Source organism: Macaca nemestrina, chromosome X (assembly GCF_043159975.1).
Source record: "Macaca nemestrina isolate mMacNem1 chromosome X, mMacNem.hap1, whole genome shotgun sequence".
In the NCBI taxonomy this organism is placed as follows: domain Eukaryota; kingdom Metazoa; phylum Chordata; class Mammalia; order Primates; family Cercopithecidae; genus Macaca; species Macaca nemestrina.
In genome coordinates, this window is record NC_092145.1 from 25,834,247 (window position 1) to 25,854,255 (window position 20,009).

At 42.6% G+C, this 20,009-nt stretch overlaps 1 protein-coding gene across 2 annotated transcripts in view; it reads left to right on the forward strand.

Annotated features, from left to right (window-relative positions):
* The window catches only part of LOC105468461 (zinc finger DHHC-type palmitoyltransferase 9), a 39,559-nt gene extending 27,330 nt beyond the window's left edge, over positions 1–12,229 (forward strand). For both annotated transcript variants that reach the window (XM_071088881.1, XM_071088880.1), the window contains exons 6-11: positions 2,227–2,364; positions 3,296–3,342; positions 4,206–4,310; positions 5,700–5,803; positions 6,207–6,303; positions 10,683–12,229. In XM_071088881.1, the coding sequence (XP_070944982.1) occupies positions 2,227–2,364; positions 3,296–3,342; positions 4,206–4,310; positions 5,700–5,803; positions 6,207–6,303; positions 10,683–10,799 (608 nt within the window). In that variant the 3' untranslated portion in view covers positions 10,800–12,229. The remainder of the gene's footprint in view (positions 1–2,226; positions 2,365–3,295; positions 3,343–4,205; positions 4,311–5,699; positions 5,804–6,206; positions 6,304–10,682) is intronic.
* The last annotated feature ends 7,780 nt before the right edge of the window (positions 12,230–20,009 follow it).

Genomic DNA, 20,009 nt, shown 5'->3' on the forward strand with positions numbered 1-20,009 from the left:
TTTTACCTTATTCTCACTAGCACTGAATTTTATTATTTATGTTCTTATTTTGACAGGCATAAAATATGTTACTGTTTTACTAGTATTACACTGAATTATTGGTGAATAGGAAAAATGTTAAATATAGGTTTTATGGTATTTATTAGTTTTTGCCCTATTTCCTTTTTGTTTGTTTTTTGTTTTTGTTTTATGTACAGTTGACCCTTGAACAATGCAGTTTTGAACTGCATGGGCCCACTTAATAATGAGGGTTTTTTTTTTTCAATAAATACAGTATCAGTGGGTTCCTCATCTGCAACCAAACGCGGATCCAAAATACAGTCGTCCCTAAGTATCCTTGGGGTATTGGTTTCAGGGATTGCCCTTGAATACCAAACCCCATGCATTCTCAAGTCCTGCAGTGGCCCTGTGGAACCCATGGATATGAAAAGTCAGCCCCCTGTATCCGTATCTGGGGGTTTCATATTTTGTGAATACTGTATTTTTGATCTGGTTTTAGTTGTGGATGCAGAACCTGTTGATACGGAGGACCAACTGTATTTATTGAAACAAATCCACGTACAAGTGGACGCACACAGTTCAAACCTGAGTTGTTCAAGGTTCAAATGTACAGTATTCACAAGATGCAAAACCTGTGTACACGAGGGGCAACTTTTCTTATCTGTGGGTTCTGCAGGGCTGCTGAGTGACTTGAGTATGGGTGGATTTTGGTATCTGCCTGTAATGCTTACCACAATCAAATGAACATATTCATCACCACACAGTTGCCATTGTGTGTGTATGTGCGTGTGTGGTGTGGACACTTAAGATTACTCTCTTAGCAAATTTCAAGTAACTTTTGACTATTATTTTCTTGACGAAGTATTTGTATTTTCCTATTGATTTCTAAGAACTTTTCACATAGTCAGGTACAACTTTACGTAGATTGCCATTGGTTTTTTTCTCTTTAATTTTCTTTATGGTAATTTTAAGACACACAAAATATTTTTAAATTTTTAATTTTTTGTTGGTATTTAGTAGGTATATATATTTATGGTGTACATGAGAAGTTTTGATACAGGCATGCAATGTGTAATAATCACATAATTGATCGCCAAGGAAATGCAAATCAAAACCACAAAATTTTTTTAAAGTTTATGGAGTCAAATCTATTTTTCCTTGTCATCTGTTTTCTTCCAGTACTTTTATGCTTAGAAAGTCCTTCTGCATATAGCGGACAAATAAACATTTATTCTTTGTAGTTATTTTATGGATTTGCTTTGTTTTTACATTTAGCTCTTTAATTCATCTGAATTTACTATGACAAGTAGTATGAAGACAAAAAAGAAATTGATCCGTATTTTGCACCAAATAGCCAATTGTCACATAATTGTTTATGGAATAATACTTCCTTTCACCTGATTTTGTGATGCTGAGTTTATTAGACAACAAAATCTTATCTGTTCTAAGATCTGTTTCTGGGCTCTTTCCATTCCATTGAACTATGCCATACCATTTTAAATATTGTAGTTTTACATTTTTCCTTGGCTATTTTCACCTATTTATTCTTCTTTTTTTTTTTTTTTTTTTTTTTTTTTTTTTTTTTTTTTGAGACGGAGTCTCGCTGTGTCTCCCAGGCTGGAGTGCAGTGGCGTGATCTCAGTTCACTGCAAGCTCCGCCTCCCGGGTTCATGCCATTCTCCCGCCTCAGCCTCCCGAGTAGCTGAGATTACAGGCGCCCGCCACCACGCCCGGCTAGTTTTTTGTATTTTTAGTAGAGACGGGGTTTCACCGTGTTAGCCAGGATAGTCTCGATCTCCTGACCTCGTGATCCACCCGCCTCGGCCTCCCAAAGTGCTGGGATTACAGGCTTGAGCCACCGCGCCCGGCCTATTTATTCTTCTTGAACTTAGCAGGCCCACCGATTAATATTTTATTTGGACAAGCAGTGTCTCTGCTTTTAATGAGCAAAGTGAGGCAGATCACTTAACCTCTCCATGCCTTTGTTTCTTCATCTGTAAAGTGGGGAAAAGAGTATCTCCTTTTGCTCAAGTTCCAGGGAAATTGTGAGGATCAAATGAGATGGTTATGAAAACATTTTGAAAAAGTAAAAAAATAAAACCCTGTATTTTTTACAACTGAAATAGACAATGATCCTGGAGGTCTTTGAATTAGATATTATGTGGATGGCGGGGTTGATTTTTGTTCTGGAGTCTTTTGGCATTGGACTCTCTCTTTCTTCCACAGAGCGCTTCGACCATCACTGCCCCTGGGTGGGTAATTGTGTTGGAAAGAGGAACTACCGCTACTTCTACCTCTTCATCCTTTCTCTCTCCCTCCTCACAATCTATGTCTTCGCCTTCAACATCGTCTATGTGGCCCTCAGTGAGTATGCAGGGCAGTGTCCGTTGTTGGAGTGGGGCGGGGTGGGGGAAGAGTTAAGGGCGGCTTAGAGGGTGGTTGGGTTTCCTGGTGGTACCATTGTGAAAGGTACCTTAGGACAGGTTAGAAATGAGCACTGTTATCTGCTCTTGAGCAGGGTTGCAAACCTTAGTGCACATCAATGAGTATTACTCAGTGTGTTGGCCTTTTCTCTGACCAACTGCTGGGGCCTGGGGCCATAATTACTGGTCTGTATCCAGAGTACTGGGGCATTTCTGAGGTAATCCCAAAGGTTGGGGATGTATTTTGTCTCGGAAAATCCTCTCTTCTTCTGCCTTGTAAAACTTGCCTTGTGCTAAGGGGTAGAAAAGGGTTTTGCCTGAGAAATGTCTTTTGGTAGCTCACAGTCTATTTTGGGAGATAGAAAGCACACCTACATGTGTGCATGTGCACAAACATACACACACCCACACACACACCAGTCTAAGGGCAGATGTGATGTGGAGTTAAGGGAGTGGTCTTAAGACAGCTTCCTGGAAAGAGAAGAGTTCTGAGCTGGATTTTGAGCAAGGGAAGGACACGTATTGGCAAGGAGAGAGGATTTTTCTTGGGTATTTCTGATTTCTTTTATCTGTTAATATCCCCCTCACATGTCCATAGTTGGGGGCTAGGGAAAAGGGAAGGGATCTTGCTGCTTAGCTTCTACCCACCTCTCTAGTCCAGGGCCTGGTCCTGCACTGAAAATGTGAACTCTTTAGTCATGAGACTACCAGCTAGGAGATGAAGCTCTTCACCCTTGCCCGAGTGAGAGCTTAGCTCTTGCCAGTGTGTAACATGGGAAAGGGAGGGAAGGAAGTGAGTAGGCACTAGGATAGTGTGTAGTTTTGACTGAAGTCACTAATTTTTCTCTCTACTCCTCCTCCCAATTTCACAGAATCTTTGAAAATTGGCTTCTTGGAGACGTTGAAAGAAACTCCTGGAACATATCCTCCCCTGGCAGTATGTCCCTCTAAAGCCTTCTTAAGCTACTTTCCAGCATGCTTTCTCCCCACATTTCTCCCACTATCTAGTTTTTCAGACATCAGAGAGTGCCAAGGTCTAAAATAATTAAAAAATATATATAGTCTTAGTGGTAACAACCAGAATGGAAGATGACCGGGACTAAAAGGGAGTTCTTTCCTTCACTCCCTGCTCAGAACGGTGGCTGCATTTCTGCAAAGGGGGTTCAGATGAGATTTCTATAAATCACATCCTCTTTCTTTTCCCTCACTAGTTCTTCATTTATGAATCTTTTTTTTTTTTTTGAGACAGAATCTTGCACTGTTGCCCCGGCTCGCCTCCTGGGTTCAAGCAATTCTCCTGCCTCAGCCTCCCGAGTAGCTGGGACTACAGGTGCCTGCCACCACGCCCGGCTAATTTTTTGTATTTTTAGTAGAGACGGGGTTTCACCATGTTGGCCAGGCTGTTTTTGAACTCCTGACCTTGTGATCCGCCCACTTCGGCCTCCCAAAGTGCCAGGATTACATGAATTTTGTTTTTTGACAGAATTTCCATTGGCAGTGATGGCCAACATTGTTTAGCTCTGGCCACTCCCACACATCCCCTTCCAAGAGTCAATGATGAATAAATAGGCAAACCCTTAAATATCCTAGATATGCTAGAAATTCTTTCATAAGGGATCTATCCAGTAAGTTCAGAATTCATCTGTTGTTATATATATGGAAACATGACTTTTTGTGATATACGTTCCAGGAGGTAAAGATGGTGTGACTGGTGCCCTGAATATGGGTAGAGGCATCAAGTCTCCTGATGTTGAGTTCTTCAATATTCCTTAACCACACCTCACTGTTCTAGAAGTCCTCATTTGCTTCTTTACACTCTGGTCCGTCGTGGGACTGACTGGATTTCACACTTTCCTCGTGGCTCTCAACCAGACAACCAATGAAGACGTGAGTCAACTTACTCTTCTCCTCACCACATATTCTTCTTCCCAAAGCCTATCCTCTTGCTACTTGCTAGAGAACTACTTGCTAGAGTCTCCAGGGCCTGGGAGGTTGAGGCAGGCAGAAACGTGGTGTGCGAGATCGTTAAGTCAGATGTGTGGAAGAGAAAGCAGAGGGCTTTGTTTGGAGTTGAATGCTTGTGGAGCATTAGGAAGAAGAGGTTGAAAAGTTGGGTGGGTATATAGCCTTTAACTGTTCACAGGTCCTTAAAGGCTAGCTGGTGCCTCTCTTTGGCATGGAGAGGGACAGTTGCACTGGATGAATCCTTGCTATATAAAAAGTTACCAATTAGGCTGGACGTGGTGGCTGATGCCTATAATCCAAGCACTTTGGGAGGCTGAGGCGGGCAGATCACCTGAGGTCAGGAGTTCAAGACCAGCCTGGCCAACATGGTAAAACCCTGTCTCTACTAAAAATACAAAAATTAGCCGGGTGTGGTAGTGCGCACCTATAGTCCCAGCTACTCGGGAGGCTGAGGCAGGAGAATCGCTTGAACCCTGGAGGTGGAGGTTGCAGTGAGCAAAGATCATGCCAATGCACTCCAGCCTGGATGACAGAATGAGACTCTGTCTCAAAAAAAAAAAAAAGGTACCAATTAATCTACATTCACTGTAGAAAATCAGAAAATACAGATGAGCAAAAAAGAAAAAGTAAGTTCCTCTTACTTTACTTCTTAGACGTCACCTTTGTTAGTAGTATGATTTATATATTCTAGACTTGTCTAGACTTGTTTCCATGTTTATTTGTGTTTATATTATGTACTTTTAAATAAAAATAATATGGGAGTTATACCTGATGTAAATGACGAGTTGATGGGTGCTGACGAGTTGATGGGTGCAGCACAGCAACATGGCACAAGTATACATATGTAACAAACCTGCACGTTATGCACATGTACCCTAGAACTTAAAGTATAATAATAATAATAATAATAATAATAAATAAATAAAAATAATAATATATATCATTCAGTTATCTGCTTTTTTCACTCTATTGTGAGCTTTTTTCATGGCTGTGTATTTCTTTTTTATTATGATAAAATATACATAATATAAAGTGTGCCATATTAAATGTCTTTCAACCCTGGCGATCAATGGGGAGACAGATGTTGCAGCCAGATTGCCCTCACATCCTAAATGTACAGTTCAGTGGCATCACATTGTTGTGCAACCATTGCCACCATCCATTTCCAGAACTTTTTTATTATCCCATGCTGCACGTGTTTCTTCAACATTATTATTATTTTTTCTTTTTTGTGTTTTTTTAAAATTTTATTATTATTATTTGTTCTTTTTAACATTATTTTTAATGTCAGCCTTGGCTTTTATCTTGCAGATTAAAGGATCATGGACAGGGAAGAATCGCGTCCAGAATCCCTACAGCCATGGCAATATTGTGAAGAACTGCTGTGAAGTGCTGTGTGGCCCCTTGCCCCCCAGGTACTCAGGGCACTCAAAATTCCTGGGACTTTTGGGATGAGCAGCTCAACCTGGTCCTGTTACCTGGTCTGATGTGTTTTTCTGAATGTGGCCTCTTGGTGTCAAATAGGTCTTCCCAGGGCTTGCCACTTGGTACCATGTCTATATGGACCATAGACCATGGGCTGGTTGTTTTGGAGGGATGATCTTTCATTCTTATTTCATTTGTTTGTTCCCTGGTTAATGTGACATTTCCTGGTTTGTGGAAGAAAAAGTGAATGGGAGATAAGAGGCGTGTGCTGTGTTCAGGCTAGATCGCCAAAGGACAGGTTTATATTTTCCAGTCTATGCAGCAAAATTCAGTAGGCTGGGTGGGTGGAGGGGTGAATGCCCAGTTCTTTGTTAACTCTCTTATCTCCTTCAGTGTGCTGGATCGAAGGGGTATTTTGCCACTGGAGGAAAGTGGAAGTCGACCTCCCAGTACTCAAGAGACCAGTAGTAGCCTCTTGCCACAAAACCCAGTAAGTGTTCCTGACTTAAGGCTGGGTCAATGATAGAGAGGGCGGAGGCCAATTTACAGCTTGGAAATATAATTAGGCAATATTGTATTCTAATCACCCCAGCTTCCCTGCCTCTACAGCTGCCCTGACATTGCCTTCAGATCTTTGTGCCCTTGATGTAGATTAAGATTTAGTCATTTCTTTGGTGTATATTGAGTGACTCTGTGCCAGCCACTGTACTAGCTGCCAGGGATATACCAATGAATGAGGCAAATGACGTCCCTGCTCTCAAGGAGCTCATTGTCTAGTGGGGGCAAGAAACAAATAAACAGGCCATTGCTCAACATTGTGAAAAGTGCCTTGATGAGGAAAGCATAAAATGCTATAGGGGCAAAGATAGAGGTCAGGGGATTGTATTAGAGTTAGTGATGTGGTTACCTTGGTAGAAGGGGGCTTCCTAACTGGAATATGCAGATGTTGTGGAAACTCTCTCAGCTGTCCTATTTAAGATATATAAGTGTATCTTTAAAGTATGTAAAGTACTTTCCAAAAAAAAAAATTACTTGAGCTTTTTTTTTTGAGACGGAGTCTCTCTCTGTCGCCCAGGCTGGAGTGCAGTGGCGCGATCTCGGCTCACTGCAAGCTCCGCCTCCCGGGTTCACGCCATTCTCCTGCCTCAGCCTCCCGAGTAGCTGGGACTACAGGCACCCACAACCGCGCCCGGCTAATTTTTTGTATTTTTAGTAGAGACAGGGTTTCACCGTGGTCTCGATCTCCTGACCTTGTGATCCGCCCGCCTCGGCCTCCCAAAGTGCTGGGATTACAGGCGTGAGCCACCGCGCCCGGCCTTTTTTTTTTTGAGATGGAGTTTCACTCTGTTGCCCAGGCTGGAGTGCAGTGGTGTGATCTCGGCTCGGCTCACTGCAACCTCCGCCTCCAGGTTCAAGCAGTTCTCTGCCTCAGCCTCTGAGTAGCTGGGATTACAGGTGCCCGCCACCATGCCTGGCTAATTTTTGTATTTTCAGTAGAGACGGGCTTTCACTATCCTGGCCAGGATGGTCTCCATCTCTTGACCTCGTGATGTTCCCGCCTCAGCCTCCCAAAGTGTTGAGATTACAGGCGTGAGCTACCATGCCCGGCTGAGCTTTCTTTTTTTTAATAAGAGCTTTATTGAGATATGATTCACATACCACAGATCCCCCCCCCTTTTTTTTTTTGAGACAGAGTCTCACTCTGTCGCCCAGGCTGGAGTGCAGTGGCACGATTTCAGCTCACTGCAACCTCCGCCTCCCGGGTTCAAGCAATTCTGCCTCAGCCTCCTGAGTAGCTGGGATTACAGGCATGTGCCACCACGCCCAGCTAATTTTGTATTTTTTAGTAGAGACGGGGTTTCTCCATGTTGGTCAGGCTGGTCTCGAACTTCTGACTCAGGTGATCTGCCACCTCGGCCTCCCAAAGTACTGGGATTACAGGCATGAGCCACTGTGCCCAGCTAATCCCAATTTAAAATGTATGATTCGGTGATCTAGAATATTCACAGAGTTGTACAATCATTTTAACAATCAATTTTAGAGCATTTTTGTTACCCTTCCACCCTAAGAAATCCTGTACCCATTGGTAGTTACTCTCCCTTTCCCCTCAACTTCCCCAGCCACACCCCTAGGCAACCACTAATCTACTTCCTTCTAGTATAGATTTCTCTCTTCTGGGTATTTCATGTAAATGAAATCATACAGTATGTGGTCTTTTGCGATTGGCTTCTTTTACTTAGCATGTTTTCGAGGTTTGTCCATGTTGTACTATGTAGCAGTACTTCGTTCCTTTGTATGGCCAGATGATATTCCATTATATGGATATACCACATTTCATTTATCCATTCATCAGTTGATGGACATTTGGATTGTTTCCACCTTTTGATTATTATGAGTGATGCTGCTATGAACATTTGTGTACCAATTTTTGCATGGACATATATTTTCATTTCTCTTGGCTATACACCTGGGAGTAAAATAGCTAGGTCATATGGTAGCTCTATGTTTAACCTTTAAGGTACTGCTGAACTGTTTTCCAAAGTGGCTGCACCATTTTATACCCCTACTAGCAGTGTCTGAGGGTTCCAGTTTCTCTACATCCTTGGCAACACTTACTATCTGACATTTTGATTCTAGCCATCTTAGTGAGTGTGAAGTAGTATCTCATTGTGGTTTTGATTTGCATTTCCCTGATGACTAATGATGTCGAATATCTTTTCATGTGCTTATTGGCCATTTTTATATGCTCATTGGAGAAGTGGCTGTTCAGAGCTTTTGTCTATTTTTTAATTGGATTGTTTGTCTTTTTTGTTGAATTGTAACAGTTCTTTATGTAATCTGTGTGCAAGTCCCTTACCAGATATACAACTTGCAAATATTTTCTCCTATTCTGTGGGTTATCTTTTCATTTTCTTGATAGTGTCCTTTGGAGCACAAAATTTTTAAATTTTGATGTAGTCTAGTTTGTCTATTTTTTTCTTTTGTTGTTTGTACTTTTTGGTGTCATATCTAAGAAACTGTTATGTAATCCAAAGTCATGAAGATTTATGCCCCTGTTTTCTTGTTAGAGTTGTACAGTTTTAGCTCTCACTTTTAGGTTTTTGATCCATTTTGAGTTAATTTTTGCATATGGTGTGAGGTAGAGGGTCCACATTCTTTCTTTTGCTTGTAGCTATCCAATTGTCTCTGCACCATTTGTTGAAAAGACTGTTCTTTTCCCATAGACTTGTCTTGGCACCCTTGTTGAAAATCTAGAAATGTGAGAGTTCGTTTCTGGACTTTCAGTTCTATTGTATTGCTCAATATGTCTGTTCTTATGCTAGTACCACGCTGTCTTGGTTACTTTAGCATTGTAGTAAGTTTTGAAATCAGGAAATGTTAGTCCTCCAACTTTATACTTCTTTTTCATGATTGTTTTGGCTCTTCTGGGTGCCTTAAATTTCCATATGAATCTTAGAATCAACTTGTTATTTATGAAAAGAAGCCAGCTGGAATTTTGATGGGGATTTCATTGAATCTATAGATCAATTTGGGGAAATATTGCCATCCTAACAAGATTAAATATTCTGAGCCATTTGCATGGACTGTATTTTCATATATTTAGTTTTGATTTGATTTCTTTCAACAACATTTTGTAGTTTTCAGAGTATAAGTTTTATACTTTTGTTACATTTATTCATAAGTATTTGATTATTTTTCATGTTATTGTAAGTGAAATTGTTTTACTAATTTCATTTTTGGATTTTTCACTTGGAGTGTATAGAAATACAATTGATTTTTATATATGGATCTTATATCCTAAAACCTTGCCAGACTTGTTCACTAGTTATTTTTTGTTTGTTTGTTTTTGTTTTTATTTTATGAGATGGAGTTTCACTCTGTTGCCCAGGCTGGAGTGCGGTGGCGCCATCTTGGCACACTGCAACCTCCACCTCCTCGCTTCTAGTGATTCTCCTGCCTTAGCTTCCCAAGTAGCTGGGATTACAGGTGCCCACCACCACGCTGGCTAATTTTTGTATTTTTAGTAGAGACCGGGTTTCGCCATGTTGGCCAGGCTGGTCTCAAACTCCTGACCTCAAGTGATCTGCCCGCCTTGTCCTCCCAAAGTGCTGGGATTACAGGTGTGAGCCACCGTGCTCGGCCCTTGTTCATTAGTTCTAATAGATTTTTAGTAGTTTGAACTTTGTTTTAAAATAGAATCATACTTTTAAGTGGATGCTTTTTATAAGATACATAATTGTTCTCTACTTTGCCTTTCCTAAATTTTGAATTTCCTTTTAAACTACAGCAACCCATGTTTATATTATTGTTGTCAGTTTTAATATTATTTTTTAAATGAGTCTGGACTCAAATTGTAACAATCTAGGTTAGTTATTCTTGGTTCAAAGTGGGGAAATGTGGTATTTTAGAATCACTTGGGGACATTTTCAAACCACATATGACCAGCTGAAAATTTGGACACTTGGCCTTCTTTGGTTCAGAATCACTATTCGAGTGACCTGTGTTTGGGCAGAAACACGATTGAGGACCATTGGGTCAGGCCTTGTTAGATAAGTATGTTATGACACTTATTCTGAAGTGGGGAGGACCTGTGTGATTATTTGTGATCCCTATTATTATGACTATTAATAATAATAGAAAAATCTGTTCCCAACAGACAGTTAAGGATCGAACTCAAATAAACTTCAGTTGTGTTCTGCTGAGAAGATGATAGCCTGGTGTTGGTTCTGAGTTTGGTGTCAGTGGCTGCATATCTGTAGCATCAGTACGGTCAGGGGGCTGAGAGGAAGAGCTCAGTGTCTAAGGCTTATCTGCATTTGGATTTTGAGGGACAGCTTTGTGTTGAATCTGATATCTTTTCCTTCTCAGGCCCCCACAGAACACCTGAACTCAAATGAGATGCCGGAGGACAGCAGCACTCCTGAAGAGATGCCACCTCCAGAGCCCCCAGAGCCACCACAGGAAGCAGCTGAAGCTGAGAAGTAGCCTATCTATGGAAGAGACTTTTGTTTGTGTTTAATTAGGGCTATGAGAGATTTCAGGTGAGAAGATAAACCTGAGACAGAGAGCAAGTAAGCTGTCCCTTTTAACTGTTTTTCTTTGGTCTTTAGTCACCCAGTTGCACACTGGCATTTTACTGCTGCAAGCTTTTTTAAATTTCTGAACTCAAGGCAGTGGCAGAAGATGTCAGTCACCTCTGATAACTGGACAAATGGGTCTCCTGGGCCCTGGCACTGGTTCTCCATGGCCTCATCCACAGGGTCCCCTTGGACCCCCTCTCTTCCCTCCAGATCCCAGCCCTCCTGCTTGGGGTCACTGGTCTCATTCTGGGGCTAAAAGTTTTTGAGACTGGCTCAAATCCTCCCAAGCTGCTGCATGTCCCGAGTCCAGAGGCAGTCACAGAGACCTCTGGCCAGGGGATCCTAACTGGGTTCTTGGGGTCTTCAGGATTGAAGAGGAGGGAGAGAGGGGTCAGAGGATTCTCCTGGCCACCAAGTGCCAGCATTGCCCATGAATCCTTTTAGGAATGGGACAGGTACCTTCCACTTGTTGTATTTATTAGTGTAGCTTCTCCTTTGTCTCCCATCCACTCTGACACCTAAGCCCCACTCTTTTCTCATTAGATATATGTAAGCAGTTGTAGTAGAGATAGCAATTGACATTTCTTGTAGACTACCCAGAAACTTTTTTAATACCTGTGCCATTCTCAGTAAGAATTTATGAGATGCCAACGGCATAGCCCTTCACACTCTCTGTCTCATCTCTCCTCCTTTCTCATTAGCCCCTTTTAATTTGTTTTTCCTTTTGACTCCTGCTCCCATTAGGAGCAGGAATGGCAGTAATAAAAGTCTGCACTTTGGTCATTTGTTTTCCTCAGAGGAGGCCCGAGTGCTCACTTAAACACTACCCCCTCAGACTCCCTGTGTGAGGCCTGCAGAGGCCTTGAATGCACAAATGGGAAACCAAGGCACAGAGAGGCTCTCCTCTCCTCTCCTCTCCCCTGATGTACCCTCAAAAAAAAAATGCTAACCAGTTCTTCCATTAAGCCTCGGCTGAGTGAGGGAAAGCCCAGCACTGCTGCCCTCTTGGGTAACCCACTCTAAGGCCTCGGCCCACCTCTGGCTATGGTAACCACACTGGGGGCTTCCTCCAAGCCCCACTCTTCCAGCACTTCCACCGTCAGAGTCCCAGAGCCACTTCACCCTGGGGGTGGGCTGTGGCCCCCAGTCAGCTCTGCTCAGGACCTGCTCTATTTCAGGGAAGAAGATTTATGTATTATATGTGGCTATATTTCCTAGAGCACCTGTGTTTTCCTCTTTCTAAGCCAGGGTCCTGTCTGGATGACTTACGCGGGGGGGAGTGTAAACCAGAACTTTTCATCTATTCGAAGGCGATTAAACTGTGTCTAATGCAAACTTCCTGCCTCCTCCTTCCCCCTTCCATTTCAAGAATATGTTTGTGTGTAGGGTGGGGGTGGGGGTTGGAAGGGGTTGCTTATTACTCCCCAAACTTCCATTAACCAGGGCACCCTTGGGTTGGAGAGCTAGTTCCCAAACTCTCCATTGATCTATACTACATTCTGGGCTGAAGTTTATCTTATTCTGGACTATGAAGAAAGGACTTTCAAGGAAGTATAGTGTGAACAGGATCGGGAAGGTAGAGGGATTATATTTACTTAAGAGAACAAGCTCTATATTCGGATATTGTTTTGAAGCAGATGGATGCCGTTAATTGCTAATGAGCCTTGGTTATTAATGCAGGCTCATCAGGGCCTCCCCTTGGAAATATTTGATCAGTGGTCTTTTACAAGTGATGGTATATGTTTATTTCTAGGTGGTGTATAATCAAGACTCCTTATCAATTCCCATCTCATACTTCCCAGTTAATTGGAATTAATGAAATTTGGCTGCTCCCAGACTTTTTTCCATGTCTTCCTGTTTTCCTTGTAGCAGGATTTAAGTTGAGCATTCGAGAGAGAGAGAGAGAGAGAGAGAGAGAGAGAGAGAGAGAGATTGGAAGAGAGATGGGGAGAGACTGACTCAGATCCCTCTCCTGTCTTCTTCTTCTTCTGGTTCTCTCTGTTTTTTTTTTTTTTTTTCTTGAAGTTATAAAGCCAAACCTGGAGAGTTTGTAAGTTGTTAGGTTTTCCCAGGTAACCTGGCACTCATATGAACCCCATTTTAATAAGTACTCAGCCCATCTCCTCTCCCGGGCTCAGATGGATCTCTCTCCTCCCTCGCCTTACCTCAAGTGTTCTCCTGAGGACCCTTAGGTCAGACAGAGAAGCTTTCTCTTTCTGATGGGGAGGGTCAAAATGGAAATCTCTTATCTCTAGTGTGAAATGATTTTTTTTTAAGTTTCTGCTTTTTCATACTCCCTGCCCTCTTTCTTTTCCTTAATAAATCTTCTGTGTTTAAGATGTTGGCCTGAAGATCTGTCCCATTCATACCATGCACCAGCCGGGACTGTCCCTATCTGATCAGAGGGGAGATTAAAGAATCAATCTTCCCAGGGGAAAAGGGCCTTAAATTGTTTGGTCTTTTCAATGGCTGACACTGTCTCCAACTCTCCCCTTCCTCCTTTTTCCTCCAGCTTCCTATGCACCCTACTTTCCCAGGCCAGGATGGTTGGCACTGATCCCAAACCTCTGGGGGCAGGTGGAAATTGGCCGTGTTGAGCCATTTCTTCATGTCCATTCAGCTCTGAGGCCTTCCTGGCCCTAGCTGAGATCATCATCTCCTCCTTTGCTTTTTTCCCCAGGAGTGAGGTTGGGTTAGAGGTGGATTCTGATTCCATAGCAGCTAAATTCCATTCTCCCTGTCCTGACCATCCTGCCTTTACCCGTAAAGCACCCGTTCCTACTGACCAAATCTCTTTACCTTGTTGGAGAAAAAAAGTATTTTGTTTTTAAATCTATTTTCTAACTTAAATACAATTTAATATGTAAATCTCTGCACTTTTGTGTGAGCCTACAAATGTGTATGTGTTGGGGGTTTTTCACTCTCTGGTATTTCTTAATAAAGAAATCTTTCTTTTGGGGGGAAGCCAATTAATGAAGGAGCCTTGAGTGGTTTTAGAAATACAGGGCTGTCTGTTTCTTTGTGCTTCTGCCTCATTTCTTTACTTGTGCCTAGTGTGAGTGATTGGCCTCCCTCCCCCACCTTTTGACCCCCTTCCTCTGAGAGGGCCCCCAACTTAGTGGGGCAGAGAGAAGGACCTGTCCTGTGTCTGGTACCCCTCTGGGACCACTTGGATTGGCTCTAGTAGTAACCTAGCAACCCAGCCCCCTTCCCTCTCCCCATGGCCTGGCCCTGTTAGTCCTTTTCTTCCAGCTCAGTTCATTTTATACTCCTGAGCTGGGACCAGGCCAGGGAAAATCACCAAGGGAGCACAGTAAATGGTTTTAAAAAAATGATAATTTGTTCTCGTGCCTTGGTACTACTAAAGAAGAGTCATGTTCCCAGTAATTCAAAAAGCATTTGTGTCAGTTTGGAGAATACATTCTAGGAATCTCTTGCTGTTCTTGGTGGTAGGCTTTAGAAACAATGTCAAAGGCTACAACTCTGAATGTCATTTGTTTTAAAGGATGCAAGCCCAGCTCACAAAAAAAGAGAATCATTATAAACTTTATGTTTGAGATTAATATGAAAGGGCAATGGGAACTGCAAATCTACATCAGTAAAACTTTCAATGTTCTATATGTTAATGTAGGTGGAAAAGACTGGTATAATTGGCTAGACCTAATTATTTTACAAATGAATGCAATATGTTTTTACAGTTTTAATATATACACTGAATTTCCAGGAGTGCAACAACTGTGTACATTGGGGGAAGAGGATATTCTATTTTGTTCAAAACTTTACTAAGTAAGAGTTGCTCACAACTTTTGAAAATCATGTCACTGATGACAGTGCCATTCATGGGTATTTAAGTTGCCAATATAACATACCTGTATGAATCTTCATTTATAGAGATTGCTTTCACACTGATATTACATATAGGTAGAAGCACCTCATACTCTATTATATGCTTTAGTATAGTCTTGCCTTAGGTATCTGTATATTGAAATACATATCCTATTACAAATTACTTTCTATTTCTTCTTTTTAGTCTAATTAATATAGTATGTTACTATTCTTGAAATTATATGCATAAGCAGGTCATATTAACTATGAAGTTCATTTCAGGGTGGCAAAAGATGCATGCAAAATATGATATATACCAAGGGAGTGCTAGGGCTGCTAGTTTTGAGAACCGCTGGACTACATTATCTCAAGGGTTCCTTTCTAACCCTTAGTATTTGGAAAGCTTGGAGAGAAAATAAACATCCTCCTCCCCTCACACCCTTAATGTGCTTTTTAAAAATTTAAAGCTCGTTTTTGAAAATTGGAGAAGTACAGAATAGTAAGATTTGAAAAAATCACCCATAACCTAATCACCAAGATGTCATAATCAGCAGTAATGTTTCAGTGGATTTCTTGGTAGTCTTTTTTTCTGTGCACATGCTTTTTTAAACATAACTGGAATTCAACTGTAAATGTAGTTTCGTAAACCTGCTTTTTTAACTTAGTATTTTCCATATCATTAGAAAATATTGAAAACACTTTTTTTTTTTTTTTTTTTTTTGAGACAGGGTTTCACTCTGTCATCCATGCTGAAGTGCAGTGGTGCAAATTTCAGCTCACTGCAACATCCGCCTCCCAGGCTCACACAATCCTCCTGCCTCAGCCTCCCAGGTAGCTGGGACTACAGGCACGCGCCACCAAAGCTGGCTAATTGTTTTTGTAGAGACGGGGTTTCACCATTTTGCCAGGCTGGTTTCAAACTCCTGACTTCAAGCAATCCGCTTGCCTTGGTATCCCAAAGTGTTGGGATTACAGGCGTGAGCCACTACTCCCAGCTGAAAATACTTCTTTTTGTTGTTGTTGTTTGAAAATACTTCTTAATGACTTTATAACACGTACATGTCAGGCATTTAAGAGTTTCTAATTTTTCATTATTACAAATAATGCTGTGATGAACTTCCTTAAATATGGGTGTGTTTGTGATTATTTCTTTAGGACAGATTCCTAGAAGTGGGATTATTGAGTCAAAGGGAATGCTCTTTTAAAGGCTCTTGATAAATATGGCCAAATTGCTTTACTGAAAGACTGTCCCTGTTTGTTCTGCCAGCAGTGTATCAGAGAAGACTCTAATCAACCCATGTCATTTAAACCTTTCGAAGTTTTATTTTAGCTTTTTTGAGACAGAGTCTTCTTTGTCACCCAGGCTGGAGTGCAGCAGCACGATCTTGGCTCACTGCATTCTCCACCTCCGGGGTTCAAGTGATTCTCCTGCCTTAGCCTCCTGATTAGCTGGGACTACAGGTGTGCACCACCACACCTGGCTAATTTTTATATTTTTAGTGGAGATGGGGTTTTGCCATGTCAGCCAGGCTGGTCTCCAACTCCTGACCTCAAGTGATCTGCCCACCTCGGCCTCCCAAAGTGCTGGGATTACAGATGTGAGCCACCGTGCCTGGCCTGAACCTATGGTAATTTGATAGTTGTAAACTTATATCTCAGTGTTATTTAGTTTATATTTACTTGATTAATAGTGAAGTTAAACACTTTCTGCACCTCTCCTCTGCCTTATGTTTATTACCATTTGTATTTCTTCTGTAAATTGTCCTAATCTTTTGTCTATTTTTCCTCAGGCTTTAAGGGGTTTTCTGATTGATTGATTAATAAATTAGAACTTAGAGCTCACACTTCACCATGGGCCAGGAAATGAAGGGGCCTTTGATTTAGAAGTGGCTTTACAACTCTGGAACCCAGAGTAGAATTACCTCCCTGACATTTCAAGTCCTTAACTTTCTTCATGCTCCCTTGTTTGCCTTATCACTGCCTTTTCTGCCAGCCCTTGCCCTTCTTCAGTTGTTTAGCTGTTCCAACTTGTTAAAAGGGTTGGGGTTTTCTGCCCAAATAGGAGACATGATGATTATTTGTCATAAAACACGGATGCTGTTGAACAACATAGCTTAAAGGGACATATTGATCATGTAGTCTATGCTTCTCTCTCTCTCTCTCTTTTTCCCTCAAATTAAATACTGTAACTTACCCAGGGTCACATAGAGAGTTACTGTTAGAGCCAAGACCAGAACCCAGATGTACTGGCTCCCAGTCTAGAGAGCTTTCTGGCATAACTGATTGGTCCTCTGTCAAGCAGGTGTAGACAGATAAGAGAGTTGGAATAACTGCATATGACGCTTGAATGAAATGAAGCTTTCATTTATTTAACATTCAATAAATACTTGTTGAAGATTGACTGCATGCTAGGGTTAACTTTAGGAGAAATTGTAGTACCAACCCTCGTAAGTTGAGAAACAGCAATGATTTTTAGGATTATTTGCCATTTGGGATATTACTGATAAGCTCTCCATTTTAGGCATACAGAGGACTGACTATATATAGTCGGGCTGATATGAGGCTGGTTGTTGGATTTTTGTTTTAAACTCAATGCTCTCAAGTCTCTCTCCAGACCCCCGCATTTAGGTTGAACTGATGGTGTGGTTTCTTTAGCACAGAAAGTCAGGAAATTGCCTTGCTAAGTTCCCACAGTCAAGTTGGCTGTCCCTTTGTGAGGGCCATTGCTCTGGGCTCTTTCTGACGCTATCCCTGGTAGGTCCCAGAGGCAATGGTATACAAATGCTATATTGGTCACTGTGAAGTTATAGGAAAAGGTGAAGCCTACATATCAAGTGCTATAGAATTCCATTTATTTAGGTCCTTCCTGGAGGAGGAGTCTTGGCTGAGTCTAGAGGGGAGGCAGTTCCTTCCCACTTGATTGTGTTGTTGGCTGAATAATCTGTAATATGGCCAATGTTGTGTGAGAAGCTATGGTAGCCTCTATTGTGAAGGAGAGGTGGGAGAGCCACTTCTTTTCCCCAGTGGGAAACCTCATACCTCATCCTGAATTTCCTGACTTGGGAGGGGGGAAGGGCCTTGTTGGGCCTTGTTGAGACGATGTGCTTATTTTTCCCGTAAGAAACCTCGTTTAGCCTTTGTTTTAATGCCCTAGGTCTCTCATGGCCCAACCGTGGGCGGGGAGCTCTGTGAGTAGGAAATGAGAAACTGACTCATGGGGGCTGGGGCCTCAGTGCCATGTATCAGATCACAGTGCCATAGGGTTTGGGGTTTAGGAGAGGGAATTTGCAGAGGCCTTTGGGGGGCTGATCAGAACCTGCTGGGGTAGTCTAAGGTGAGGTTGTGAGATACAGAGGAAGCAAGTGAGAGAGGACATTCTTCATTTGGGCTGTGCCGGTGCCTCCAGCTGCTTCTCCTGACAGGAAGGAGACGCAGAAGGTAGCTCTAACTCTGAACTGGTGAGGAGCTGGCTAGACTCAACTCTTTCTTCTGAAATCTGGTCTTTATTCTCTTCTTTCTAGCAGCCCCTAGAAGTCCAAGAGAGTTGCCTAAAGTAAGTCTAATGCCCAGGGCTGATCAACTTGCTGTGGACTGGGCAGAGCCAGGGCTGCCCCAGGCTCCTCAGGTGGGCTTTCTTTCATCACCAGCCTCTCTGGGCACCAGAGCTGGCACCCTCTACCCCTGAATCCCAACACCTCCTGGGGGCCTGGACATCAGTGGTCTCTGGGATATGACAGGTCTGAACATCAGTCAGTCCTCAGACAAGCATGTACTGACACGGCCTTTGTGCCCAGTCTTGAGCTCAGTACCCTGGAGGTTACAAAAAAGTCAAATAGCCACCATTTAATGTCACTATGTGCCAGGAACTTTGTACGAGTTATCTGATTGATTTCTCTCATGTCCCCCAAGAGGTAGGTATTATTAGATCATTATTCCTGTTCCACAGAAAAGAAATGTATATGTACGTACTTTACTCAATGTCATATAACTAGTAAGTGATGTAGCAAGAGTTTGAAAACACTTTATTTGAACTCCAAAGACTTTTGCTTTTGGTCACTTCACTATACTAACTGGAGGTCAAGGGTCAGATGGGCCTTGAAAGGAGTGAAATGGAGGTAGCAGGATGGAGCAAATCGAGGCAGCCAGACACACTATCACTCCTTGAGCATTTATTTTGTGCTGGACAGTGTGCAAAGGACTTTATCCTAGTACATTAAATCTTCATAACAGCCCCATGGCGCTAGCACTAGTATTCCTACATTATTGTTGTGGAAACAGAGGCTCAAGTAGGTTAAGTGGCTTGTCTAAGGTGACCCAGCTAGGAAGTGACACAGCCAAGACTTGAACTCAGGTAGGCCTGAGCTCCTAAGTGCTAGGCCTCAACTACCCTAGAGAAGCTTCTGCTTGCTCTCCTCAGGCCCTGAAGAGGCCACGGGCAGAAGAAGAGCTTGCCTCATCAACCTCTTAGACAAGCCTGTCCCCACCCTTCCAAGGGGAGTGAGCTAGAGGCTACAGCTCTCTGGGCCGCTGACATCCCAGGCTGGGGTGGGCGTGTAAGGTCTCCAGCTGTGAAGAGTCAGCTCTTTGCACCCTAGACCTTGGTTGCTGGGTTCAGGGCACCACTTGGCACCTTCTAGAAGTGCATGGGGCAGGACAAGAGATGTCAGCAGCCCTGTCTGGAGGAGGAGCTTTGGGCCTTGTGATCCTGCTCAGCACTGCCTTTCTTGCCCCTAGGGCCCTGGCCTGTTCTACATTCCCTTGATGCCCCACCTCACCTGTCCCTTCCAAACTCCTGTGATCCCTGGGGTCCTTGCACAGCTACCTACCTCCAGACTGTAATCATCCTGTACGCCAAACTGGGCCTGATATCTGAGACATACTCCCACTCCTGAGCTGCCTCCCCAGGGTAGGAGAGGATTTCCAAACATCATGTTCCCAGGCATTCCTCTCTTTCTGATCTTTTCCTTTCCCCAGCTTAAAGCAACAGCTATTACACAGGGGTTTTAAAAGGTTTAGGAATCTCCTCTGATAGATGCACCCTAGTATGCATGGATTTTAAGCACTTTGGCCATTATTCACCTATCATCTTTCCAGAACCGTGTGCCAAAAGGCAGCAGGATAATGGTTTTGCTGCTACTGTCCCACATTGGAGGCCAGAGGCGTGGGCTCTATTTATTTGTTAATTTAGTTTTATTTTTTAAAAAATTGAAATGCAGTTTCCTTTTTTTCATAGATATAAAAATAGTACTTTTGAAATGCAAATAAAACAAGGATGTAGAAAGTGAGCATT